This window comes from Apus apus, chromosome 14 (assembly GCF_020740795.1).
Source record: "Apus apus isolate bApuApu2 chromosome 14, bApuApu2.pri.cur, whole genome shotgun sequence".
NCBI classification, from domain to species: domain Eukaryota; kingdom Metazoa; phylum Chordata; class Aves; order Apodiformes; family Apodidae; genus Apus; species Apus apus.
Window position 1 is genome coordinate 9,548,019 of NC_067295.1, and position 12,239 is coordinate 9,560,257.

The following is a 12,239-nucleotide window of genomic DNA, read 5'->3' on the forward strand; positions in this document are numbered from 1 at the left end:
ATGACTAGCTCCACCACCAAGAGTTTTATCAGTAATTCCAGAGGTTTCAGATCTGTAGAACTACCCTGGCACAGCACATGGACCTTCAGGGAACTAGTGCTGTTAGCCCACATGGCATCAATGGAGTTCCACAATGCAGCCAGCAGTCTTCCTTTTCTTTAAAGTGTGATCTCTAGGACAGGTACAAATGCAAACTAGTTCCCAAGACAGTCTTGGACACTAGGCCTGTAGGTGCATAATAGTTCTGTGGTCTGCCTCATTTTATGAAGGCTGTGCGATGGGTAACTGGTCACTATCTTCAAATGGGTCAAATTAGATAAGACTTCTGGGTCTTGGTTGTCTCCTGGCTGTGTTCTCTGCCAAGCTTTGTTATCACTGCTGTAAAGATTTCTCCTCTGAATTCAAATTTCAGCTCTCTGACTCTAAGAAGAAGATACAGGAGTACTCCAGCACAGTAGAAACCATGGAAGAAGGCAAAAAGAAACTTCAGAAGGAAATTGAGAGTCTCACACAACAGTTTGAAGAAAAGGCTGCTTCTTATGACAAACTGGAAAAAACCAAGAACAGACTACAGCAGGAGCTGGATGACCTGGTGGTGGACTTAGACAACCAGCGTCAGCTGGTCTCCAACCTGGAGAAGAAACAGAAGAAGTTTGATCAGGTATCGATTTAAGATTCTCCCTTGCTGTGTTATCACCTGACTTCTCTGGAACTCTCAGAGACTCCACTGGTTTAGTGAAATATAAAGCAAGGACAAAAAAAACCCTAAAATTTAATTACACTATACTAATTAATTTTGTATTTATATACATTTATTAAAAAGCAGACTTTTTTTCTGACATTAACAACTGACAAGACAGTTGTAACAGAAAAACCCTATTACTAATGACTTCCTGTATAAACACTACCTTTTTTTCAGATGTTAGCTGAAGAGAAAAACATCTCTTCAAAATATGCAGATGAAAGGGACAGAGCAGAAGCTGAAGCTAGAGAAAAAGAAACAAAGGCTTTGTCATTGGCCCGAGCACTTGAAGAGGCCTTGGAAGCCAAAGAAGAACTGGAGAGAACAAATAAAATGTTGAAAGCTGAAATGGAAGATCTTGTCAGCTCCAAAGATGATGTTGGCAAGAATGTAAGTTTTGGGCTTAGAACAATTTCCACAACAACAACAAAAAAGTAGCTACCAAACAAACAAGTGTTTTCAGTGTGGGAAATTCTCTGCAGCACACAGATCCATTCAGGAAGATCAGATGTTTCATACAGAATTCAAAGGTTACTCCTTTTAGGCTCAAATCTTCAAGAGTCTTGACATCTTTATCTTTAATGTCTTCAAGCATGAAAAAGATTCTTACTGATTTCTAAGACTGAAAAAACATTGAAGACATTCTAAATAATTTACTAGTATATTTAGCAGCTTTGAAGTTGTAATCCCTGCAATTCTGAATTCATTAGTTATAGTTGACTTTGCCACTAGCCTAACATTTACTTGTATAGCTGCAAATTTCCACTGATGCATTGCAGATCACTAATTTTATTACAGTGATATAATATTACTTCTGATACTAAATCAATTCAGTTATGATACTTAACTAGATAAAGTCTGGGATAAATAAAAGTTGGATATTTTAAGACAGATCTGCAAGTGTACAAAAAATGTGAATTTACCATTTTCAGTGCAAATTATTCCATTTATTGTTCACAGCTGATATTTTCAAATGTGTCATATACTGCAGGTACACTGTATTTTTACTAGAATAAATTTTAATTCCTTATAACAAGTCTATTAAATTCTCATTTCTTGAAAGGTCCATGAATTGGAGAAATCTAAACGGACTCTTGAACAGCAAGTAGAAGAGATGAAGACACAATTAGAAGAGCTAGAGGACGAGCTACAGGCTGCTGAAGATGCCAAACTCAGGTTGGAGGTCAATATGCAGGCCCTGAAAGGCCAATTTGAGAGAGATCTACAAGCCAGAGATGAACAGAATGAGGAGAAGAAAAGACAACTCCTTAAACAGGTACCATTCCCTATTACTACCTTTGTAAATATCTAATCAAGTCACAGCTGAAAGTCTCCAACCTCATGCCATTATTATAAGTATCTTACTATAATGAGGAAAAAACATTATACTGCCTTGTGCTTAGTAAATTGTAAAAAAGTAGGTTATTGTACTAAAAAAGCACAAAACTGCATAGCAGGTTTATTCCTCTTTCAGTAGCAGGTGCACAATTGCCAAAAGATAGAGATTTAACACAACCAGTGTAGTATTAGACATATGAATTGTTATTTCTGACACAGTCAGAAAAACCTTCCCTATATTCCCACCGCAACTGAAAAAAAACAAAACAGCTTCTGCTACATCTGCCTTTTCAAGTCCACTGAGTAGATACAAAAGCATTGGAAATGCAAGAGAGGACACAACCTATTTCTATGCTAGTGTTGTGACAGCAAGGATAAATCAAGACTTCATCTTGTAATATACATATTTCCATTAATAAGGAACCCAAACTGCTGACTCCTTTCAAGAATCTTTAATTGTTGGACAGAATGGAAATCTATTTTAACTAGCAGGGAAATCACAACTAATAGAGATACGGGAGGCTGTATACATTATTCAGGCATACATTGAGTGTTTAAGAGTGCTCAAGGACTATCCTTACCTTGTTTTACTTAATGATCAGCTCCATGAATATGAAACGGAACTGGAAGATGAGCGGAAGCAACGTGCCCTGGCAGCTGCGGCCAAAAAGAAGTTGGAGATTGATGTCAAGGATCTAGAAAGCCAAGCTGATTCTGCTAACAAAGCCCGGGAAGAAGCAATCAAACAGCTTCGCAAATTACAGGTGGTTAATCCCTCAAATTCAGTTTTTCCCACTGTCTTTTGTACAGCCACAATATGACAATTCAGTAACATCTGTGAACTGGGTGCCTATTGTCGATGATTGATTAGAGGGGGAGTTTGAACTAGAGACTCAGATTTAATTATTTCTGTTGTAATGCTCAGTTTGAATGACAATGGAAAACTTCACATGGAGAACCATGAAAACCTCATTGCAGAGAGATTCCAAAATTCACTGGCCAACACTCAGATGAGCGACTGGTAAGCTACTGGCTTACCCACATGAAGGAAAACATTCTCACATAGATAAAGGCCTACAGGATAAAATCTGTTACAGAGCTTTAATCCTGGTTCTAACACTTCACTCAAAAACATAAGACAGACATCATATGTCTGAATTAGCATTTCCATGTTTATACTGTAAGTCTCCATATAAACTGTTCTGTCATATGCTGACAGCTAAACAACAAAAAGGGATGTATCAGAAAGATTAAAACTGCACATGGATTCAAATATTCAGGACAGTAGGCATTACAAAAGCTGCAGTGTGCTAGTGGAAGCACCGTTCTTCTTGTAATAGCATTTCAGACCTTTCCAACATGTGCTAACTGATCTCTCAAAAAAAAAATAAAGTAGGCATTATGACTATGTAAATATTTGTGTGTTCTATTCTGTCCAGATTTCTTTCCACTGAAATTGTAATAAAGCCAGACAAAAATAAATCTCTGTTATTCTTTTCAACAAGGCTCAGATGAAGGACTACCAACGAGAGCTGGATGATGCACGGGCTGCCAGAGAAGAAATATTTGCTACAGCCAGAGAAAATGAGAAGAAAGCTAAGGGCCTAGAAGCAGAACTCATCCAGCTTCAAGAGGTAAAGCAGTATGAAGCAGATTACACGTGACCTTCAGTAGCAAAACAGAACTGCAATAAAATAATATAATAGCTACTGGAGATGGAAGCTATAAGCAGCCCTTGTAACAAGTTCCATGTGCTCCATGCACTCCACTAAAGTTGTTGGATCTGCATCTGAGCACAGCCAGATTAAGCTGAAAAAAGTCACCTTGGAGGAAGGCACAGTTCACCAGCCTTACAGGGAACTGAACTTTATTATCCAGCAGAAATTGTTTTCAATAGCTATACATTTCTGGAGTCATGTTAGTACTATTATTCCTACATGTATTAAATGGCAATTTTGTGACTAAACCAAATGAAACAGAAACCAGCTGACAGCTGGATAGCGTATTTCATTGTACTTCCTAGGAGTTACGGTAGGACAAGAATTTATTATATCAACAAGACAACCCATCTTATACCAGTTTTAGAAAGTTTACAGTCCTGTGTATCATGCTGTAATTGTCTGAACACTTACTTGCTCCTTCCTTTACTATCCTGCCCTTTCCTTTTCTCTTAGGATCTGGCTGCAGCAGAGAGAGCTCGCAAACAAGCAGATCTGGAGAAAGAAGAGATGGCAGAGGAACTTGCAAGCGCTGCTTCTGGAAGGTAGAAATAGTCTGAATTCCCCACAAGGCTGTAAACATGCTGCTGAAAGTTGCATGGCTGCCAAGAGAAGTTTGTTCCTCTCCCAACAGCCATCTGATCTCGATAACACAACATGCACAAATATGACTAGTTTTGTTGAAATATCTTTTTTTTTTTTTTAATTATTGGCAGTTCATAATAGTTTCAGACACATCCAACTGGTCAGAGCCATAACTACACTTGTTAAATTTAAACTTGCAGAACAAGCCTTCAGGATGAGAAACGGCGCCTGGAAGCAAGAATTGCCCAATTGGAGGAAGAGCTAGAAGAGGAGCAAAGCAACATAGAGGCAATGGGTGATCGCATGAGGAAAGCAGTACAGCAGGTAGAGCTCATTTCAGCATGTGTCACTGTTTGTATTCCAGCCAAAGCTATTTTTGGTTCTGAATAAATATTTGGAGAATTGCCACCTGTCATTTCTCTGAAGACATGCAACACTTCTGACAGCATCCATTCTCACCCTTGCAGGCAGAGCAGCTGAACAATGAGCTGGCAACAGAGCGCTCAACTGCACAGAAGAACGAAAATGCTCGGCAGCAACTGGAGAGGCAGAACAAAGAGCTGAAGAGTAAGCTGCAGGAGATGGAGGGAGCTGTGAAGTCCAAATTCAAAACTACAATTGCTGCTCTGGAGGCCAAAATTGCTTCTCTTGAAGAGCAATTGGAACAGGAAGCCAGGTACTGGTCTCTCAGAGCTGTCCATTTATTGTTCCAGTTAATGAGACAAAGTAAACAATGGCATACAGGATTTGCATCACCAGGCTCTTAGTGGTAAAGATCCTCCCTCACTTAACATTTCTTAGACATATGGCCTGTAACTGGAGTTGATCCAGGTCCTGATTAAGAACCCTCTTATTCCTGAAAGGGCCTACTGGTGTCAAAAGCAAGAAGCTGCATCCCATACACTTTAGAATAACTGCTCTGTGATCCTGCCAGATTAATTGCCACAACACATTGTGCCATTCATAGGATTATTTCTTGAGGAAATCACCTTGTGTTTTGGAACAGATCTCCTGGAGCAGCTCTAGCATACAGCAAAGACACATTTGTTTTATTCAGAAGAACATGACCTTTAAGTTTTGCTTAGAATCCATATGTTAAATTCAATAATGCCTTTAGCATGTGGGTCCTTGGTGCCAGTTTTGTGAGCAACATGCCTGAGGCAGGTGAAGACTATGGACTCTCCACATCACCAAACGTTGCACTGTCATTTGCAGAGAGAAGCAGGCTGCTGCCAAGACATTGCGCCAGAAGGACAAGAAGCTGAAGGATGCATTGCTGCAGGTGGAGGATGAGAGAAAACAAGCAGAGCAGTACAAAGATCAGGTATGACACTGTGTCATCAGGGTCTTAGTTCAGGGCACAGAGATTTTCAGGTTTATCCAAAAAAAGGAAGATCCCATATTCTGCTGCAAAGAAATATCCCTCTAGAAAGCAGGCTGTCTGCTTGAATGCCGTGCTGGAAAAGCTACACAGCCCTTGGGAAAAAGATAAGACAGTATCATTCTTCCATGTTCAGTCAAGTGCCAAACCACTAGTACTTGTCAGTTGGCCAGCTGCAACAGTCTGACTGCACACTGAGATACAGGATGGTGCACAAATCCTTAATGGTATATGAATGGAGAGGAACCCTTTTTTTTCCTAAAATTTTACCTTTACCTAATGCACACCAACCTGCAAGCCAGAAAAGCAGAGGCAGAACCGTGCAAAAGAAGCAAGGTAGTATCTAAATACAGTATCCATTAGCAGAAGAAACTCGTACAAAAAAAAAGTTACTTGTACATTTTATAGATTGAGCTTCTACCTTTGATTCATTCACATTTCAGTAAAACTCTCAAGAGAAGCATGAAGTTAAAATGAGTAACGTAAAGCTATTAGATCCATTTTGAATTAAAGTGTTACTCTGCCTTTTCCCTTTAGGCTGAGAAGGGCAACACACGACTCAAGCAACTGAAAAGGCAGCTGGAGGAGGCTGAGGAAGAGTCTCAGCGCATCAACGCAAACCGTAGGAAGCTGCAGAGAGAGCTGGATGAAGCTACTGAGAGCAACGAAGCCCTGGGCCGTGAGGTTGCAGCACTGAAGAGCAAGCTCAGGTAGAGTGCCCTTGTTTGGGGTAGCTGTTCCCCCTCATTGACAGCCTTGAAACTGGGAACTAAGCCAGAGAAGTGGAAAAAGGAAATCTGCTCAAGTAAAGGACACTAATAAAGTTGCAAAGTTTCTGACTCCTTGTACTAGCTTGGCAGATATAACAAAAGGCCAAAGTCAGAAGGTGCAGGGTATTTCATAGACTGCAACAGTCTCAGGACTTCAGCTGTGAGATGAACAACTGTGATAACATGGCATGGGCCATGTTTTTTTCTCTAATCAAAACTCCTGTTGGCTTAAGTAGGAACAGAATTAGGCTGGGTTGCTTTTGAAAACACCCCTTATATAATGGCGGTATCTTGTACAGAAACAGTGACAAAAAGGTAGAAATGCTTGTGCTTTTCACACATACACAACTTGCACACAACAAATGTAAGCAGCCTCAGACAACATCACAGGCAGCAAAAGGCAAAGCACATTATTTGACTCTTACCCAAAAGTCCCTTTGGACTTCACCACAAAGAGATTTGGTGTCATGGGACCAAAGAAAAGATAAAAAGTGCCTTTTTGCATTTTCTTATTAAAACTGACTGGGAAAAAGATAAGGCTGTGATCAGTCAGCTACATACCTTAGTTGTGCACTCACTAGGTCTGAAAACCCAGAGGCTGTCTTACATGATAGGGAAATTGTCCTCTCTGCATCATTACACTGTAAAACTTTGCTTTTACCTAAAACCAGCAGTATTTCAGATGAAAGTAAAGCACCTGCCTAGTTGTGTTCTTGAAGCAGTTTGCTTACCAGTAACATGCATGAACCTTCAGATGTGGATTTACTTCAAAGTGAAGAGTTAAAGATGTGGTAGCCTTTTCCATGAGCATCATCTTGGATGGTGCTTGGTCCTCGCTGCTTTACAAAGGAGTGGCTGTATCCAGCCCTTTTCACATAGAATGGCATAAGGCTCAGTTTTGTTTTATCTAAATGTAATGTAATTGGCTGTAATGTACTTTGTTTAATTATTTAAAAGTAATCTACCTACCTCTGATCATGACCATGTGCTTAGTATAACTGCCCAGGACTCTCTATCTCTGTTTCAGAGGGACACAGGAACCTTCGCATGACTAAGCAGGTACCATGCCTTCAACTTTGCAGCTAGCTTGTGTTGCACAAATTTCCATTTTCTTTGGCCCAAGTAAAAATTGTGAGGTTTCTGCAAACTGTGAAGGCTTGGATATCTTAGCATTAATCTGTTTTATAAAAAGAGACAAATATTACAATAATCTAGCTACCATCAGCTGTTCATCAGTGATACATCTTTCTTTCAAGTAGGTTACATACTGATGTAGACTTACCAATGTTGCATTCTCACAAGCTATACCAACAGAGTACCTAATAAAGTACTCTGACTTTTTCTGCATGGAAGTGGTCTTTTTTTGCACCTCATCTTTGTGCTCAGCTGCAGAGATTAAAATTTTTCAAGCCAAATACACCACTGATTAGTAAAATTGATTTAAAAGACTAACGAATATGAAGCATCACAGCATGTCATTAGAATTTCACAGTATTTTTTCATGCATATTGTAATGCTGATTAAGGTAAGATCCCATCTAACTCACCTGAGATTTGGGAAGTTTTTATTTGCATGGGATTTATCACACTTGCACCACATGATCACAGATAAAAGAGAAAATCTTGCTTTTCATTACATAGCTCTCTGTGCCTGCACTGCTTAGAAAGAACTATTACTCAGGACTCTAGAGCTATTCTGTAGACATTACATTGTTTGTCTACTGTTACTAAAGTGTGAAGCATGGACACAGAAATTAATATTGACACTGTGAGCACAGCATTATACTATAATTTATCACATTCTCTGGAGATAAGAATAATACCTGCTGTTGCAAAAATTAAAGAGCTACTGCCTTGTAATATTTGTATATCTTCTATTTTACATATGCTGGATTTTGCTCTGAATACACAAATATTTAAAGATCATGTCTTGTCCTTGCACATGCCCTTTAGTCAGCCTAATATTTTCAGACTGTTATTCAAGCACTACTCCAGTAGTACTTGTTCCAAGGTAGATTAAATACAGAGATGCTAAACAAACAATAAAGCTTAAGGCTTGTCTTCAGTACACACATTATTCTAAAGGTACTTATGCAAATGACCATATGAATATTATCAAACCCATAAACCTGTTTATGATGAAAAGCTATAAATAAAAAGTGTTTATCCGCAGGGCCAATGCCAGTTTAAAGAAGTATTAAGTTTATGCATATTGCAACAGATTATGTTAATAACGGTTAGTGTGTGAATTCACTTCTTTGTAGCCAGAACTGCACTCACAATTTGTTTAGACTCTTGCTGTTACTCGCCACCAGTCTCATGCTCTCTTACAGCACTTCAGTGAATTACTGCAGCATCAAGAGAGCTGTCTTAGAAATAACTTGTGAGGAACTGAGTCCAGACAGCAGGAGTCCAAGGAGAGCCTAAGGCAGGAGCCCTAAGAGCTCTTCCTGGTGAAAACTGACATCTTTATTGACAAGAATGAATTTGTTTACTGACCTAATTAGAACTAACAGTAGTAGCAAATATCTGCTATCATAAAATTGTAGACACTGCTGATAGACTCTGTCAAGAACATGACAGGGTAGAAATTACATACTCTTGTGTTCAATACATACCATCAACACCAGAACAACTAAGGTGAACTAACAGCAGATCTTAAGTGAAGCTTTATTATCCAGCTACTTGCTTGCTCAGACTGAAGTTTAAGGGCAGAATTGTGGAAAACAGACTACATGTCACATTTCCACCTTGGAAACAGATATTTGTGCCTCTGAAATAAGTTAGCCTAGCCAATGTTCCTACCCTTATATGGAAGACTGAACTTTGGACTTACTAGCTGCTTCAGAAAGGACAACACTGGCTTAGTCTTTTGCAAGGACAAGACAAGCCTTTAAATATTTATGCATGATCGCTGTTACCAAAAAAGTACAGAGTTGGATGTATTTAACACCAAATTAGTAATTTTGGCATAACATTCAGTGATCATGAATTAATTTTATTGCTTACGTCTGTAGTCTCAAGCCTTTACAAAGGTTTGCTTAATGAGGGGCAAGTGAGAGGCCATGTTACAAAACTGAAGTGTTTTGTAGCACAGTAGCAACCGAGGCCAAGAAGAGACAAACCCATCTTCTGGCTCACTTGCTCACACCTCCCTAAAACATCAACCCTGAGGACCAAAGTGTCCCTGCCTTGGGCTGTGGCTGTGAAATACACAGGGACGGGAGGGAAAGGGGAGAGGAAGAGGGGATAAGATGGGACAAATAATTTTCTGTAAGCTCTTCTGCAACACAAGTGCACTTTACAACAGTTCCAAAGCAGTGATGGTTTCCTCTCTCTGTTGGGAAAGAGACGGGAACTACTCACAACCTAGGAAACCATATGTGTCAAAGCACCTGTGGTGCTCTGACCAATGTAGACTTTGCAGAGGGATTGTGGGCTCAGAAATGCCTGCTGAGATCTGCAGCACTGCTCCAGTTCCAGGTCTCATGTGCCTTCAGTAACTGGTGGGCTTATTCAGCCTGCAGGTCAGAAATTCAGCACAAGTTCATTCTCTCCCCTGGCTCTTCTGAAGAGACAGGAAGGACACTTCCCTGCTGCTGTGGGTACAAGCAGCCCCCTCTCCTATTCTTTCCAAGCACAACCAGTTGCAGTACCCCTAGGGGAAAATAGTGAAACAAAGGGAAGAGTAGGGGGTATTGGGGCAGATGAGACTATTGACAACAACTCAAGCACAAGAATAGGAATCCCATCATAGTTCTAAGCAACTGGGAGTCTCAGCCTGTCCACAGGTTATTCTTACATGCTACAGAATAGAAAGTTGTGTTAGAGGCCCCCAGCTCTTGGCTGTTCTGCATTTAAAAGCATCAGCCCTGCAGGTATTGTTACAAAACTCTATGCTTATTTGTGAGGACTGCAAATGAACTAACACCTGATTTTGTTTATTTTTATTTTTTCTCTTACTGCAGGAGAGGAAATGAGCCCGCATCTTTTGCCCCACCCCGTAGATCTGGAGGCAGAAGAATAATTGAGAATGCAACAGAAGGAGGTGATGAAGAAATGGATGCAAGAGATGGAGATTTCAATGGAAAAGCCAGTGAATAAGCACGCTTCAAAACTGCACTGCAGCAAGGGGAGGGAGGATGATATTTAGCACTGTATAAGTCTACTCTTTGTGTCAAGGTCACATACACCCACTCCTCTGACAATGATAAAAGCACAACTGCCTTGTCTCCAATGTATAGACTGACTTTAAAAGTACTCCAAAACTTACTTTACTATGAAGTGTATTTGAAAAGATGGGGTGTTTTTTTTAACACTCAGAGTAATTCACTTTGAGAATCTTCCAGAAGGTGAGTTCTAGTAGCTCAGATGATTTAAATCTCAGTGAACTATAGTTTACACAGAATTTGTGAGACTGTTGCAGGAAAAAAAAAAAAAGGCATTGGTCAGTCAATCTTTTCTTAAACTTTCATTTTGTCTTGAGTATTTGATTAATTTAGTTTATTCCTGGTTACTACACCCCCAATGCACCATTCACAAGGTGGAAGTGCCTTTTTTATCACTGACTGAAAAAAAAATATCATTTGTTCAAATTAAGTCAGCTGTTACAGTTTTATATGCACCATGGATGTGCTTACACACTAATAAAAGACTATAAAATACTCCAGTATTCCTGTGTCACTTGGTGTCTGTGTACAGGTGTCACTTGGGTGTAATACAGCATACTCTAAGGAGATGGGGGATCAGTAGAGCTTCTTTTCAACTCAAACACTTGTTGGAAAAGGCCATCTAAAATCATTAGAACAAAACCTGATTTTCTCATAAGCAATTATTTTGAAGGAATAAAAGACATGTACATTGAGCCAAACGTAAAATGACATCACGTATTTGGGACAGATTTGATTATCTCATGGACACATGGTACTGAGGTGCCTTCAAATGTATCCAAGGGGTGAAAGATGTGACACAGGACCTCCAGGAGACTCACAACATTCTAGTGCAGCAGCTGGAAAGCAGGAAGGGCCTTAAGTGTGTGTCATTAGGCAACTGAACCCTCCCTTGCAGTCTGATTTAGGGACATTTCATAAGGATATTCCAGACTAAAGCAGGCTGAAAACCATTAGAACCAGCAGCCCACACTGAAGGCAGCGATCCAAGCCAAGCTGCTCTGCATTCAGGAATAAGCATGTGGTTACTTCGTATTTTCTGAGCACTACAACAGGACTCTCCTCGGAACTACAAGGACCTACCATAAACACATGGAGCTCTAGTACTTTCAAATAGCAGTTAGCTTGGTGGTCACACTGGGGCAGCAGAGAGCCACGCACAGCAAAGCCAGGTGTAGAATTACTTTAAATCGAGGTCAGAGATCTCATTTGTCTACGATTATAGAGCAAGTGAACCTTAAGCACTGTGACTACACAGAGAGCAAGTCATGCAAAAACATCCACCTTGACAGCTTATGCAATCACCTTCTAAGTCTAAGCACTGTTCCAGAAGGCACAGAGATCACAAACTGCAGATTCCAACAAGGTATCATTTATCCAACAGAATCACAGCCCAAAAAATTCTCTCTGCTCATGGAAGAATAAAGGAAGAGGTTAAATAAGAATCCATTTAGAGCAATTTAGATTACAAGCTACAGAGCAGGGCCATTAGGATCACTGCTTGATTAGCCATGCAGCCCAGCTCTGTAAACATGCT

At 40.0% G+C, this 12,239-nt stretch overlaps 1 protein-coding gene across 3 annotated transcripts in view; it reads left to right on the forward strand.

Annotated features, from left to right (window-relative positions):
* The window catches only part of MYH11 (myosin heavy chain 11), a 59,642-nt gene extending 48,440 nt beyond the window's left edge, over positions 1–11,202 (forward strand). For 2 of the 3 annotated variants that reach the window (XM_051632036.1, XM_051632037.1), the window contains 11 exons: positions 413–661; positions 920–1,132; positions 1,806–2,018; positions 2,683–2,844; positions 3,586–3,714; positions 4,255–4,343; positions 4,584–4,707; positions 4,851–5,059; positions 5,599–5,707; positions 6,302–6,474; positions 10,502–11,202. In XM_051632036.1, the coding sequence (XP_051487996.1) occupies positions 413–661; positions 920–1,132; positions 1,806–2,018; positions 2,683–2,844; positions 3,586–3,714; positions 4,255–4,343; positions 4,584–4,707; positions 4,851–5,059; positions 5,599–5,707; positions 6,302–6,474; positions 10,502–10,637 (1,806 nt within the window). In that variant the 3' untranslated portion in view covers positions 10,638–11,202. Of the gene's footprint in view, positions 1–412; positions 662–919; positions 1,133–1,805; positions 2,019–2,682; positions 2,845–3,585; positions 3,715–4,254; positions 4,344–4,583; positions 4,708–4,850; positions 5,060–5,598; positions 5,708–6,301; positions 6,475–7,561; positions 7,594–10,501 lie in introns of all 3 variants that reach the window. The other variant, XM_051632038.1, reaches the window with a different exon arrangement.
* The last annotated feature ends 1,037 nt before the right edge of the window (positions 11,203–12,239 follow it).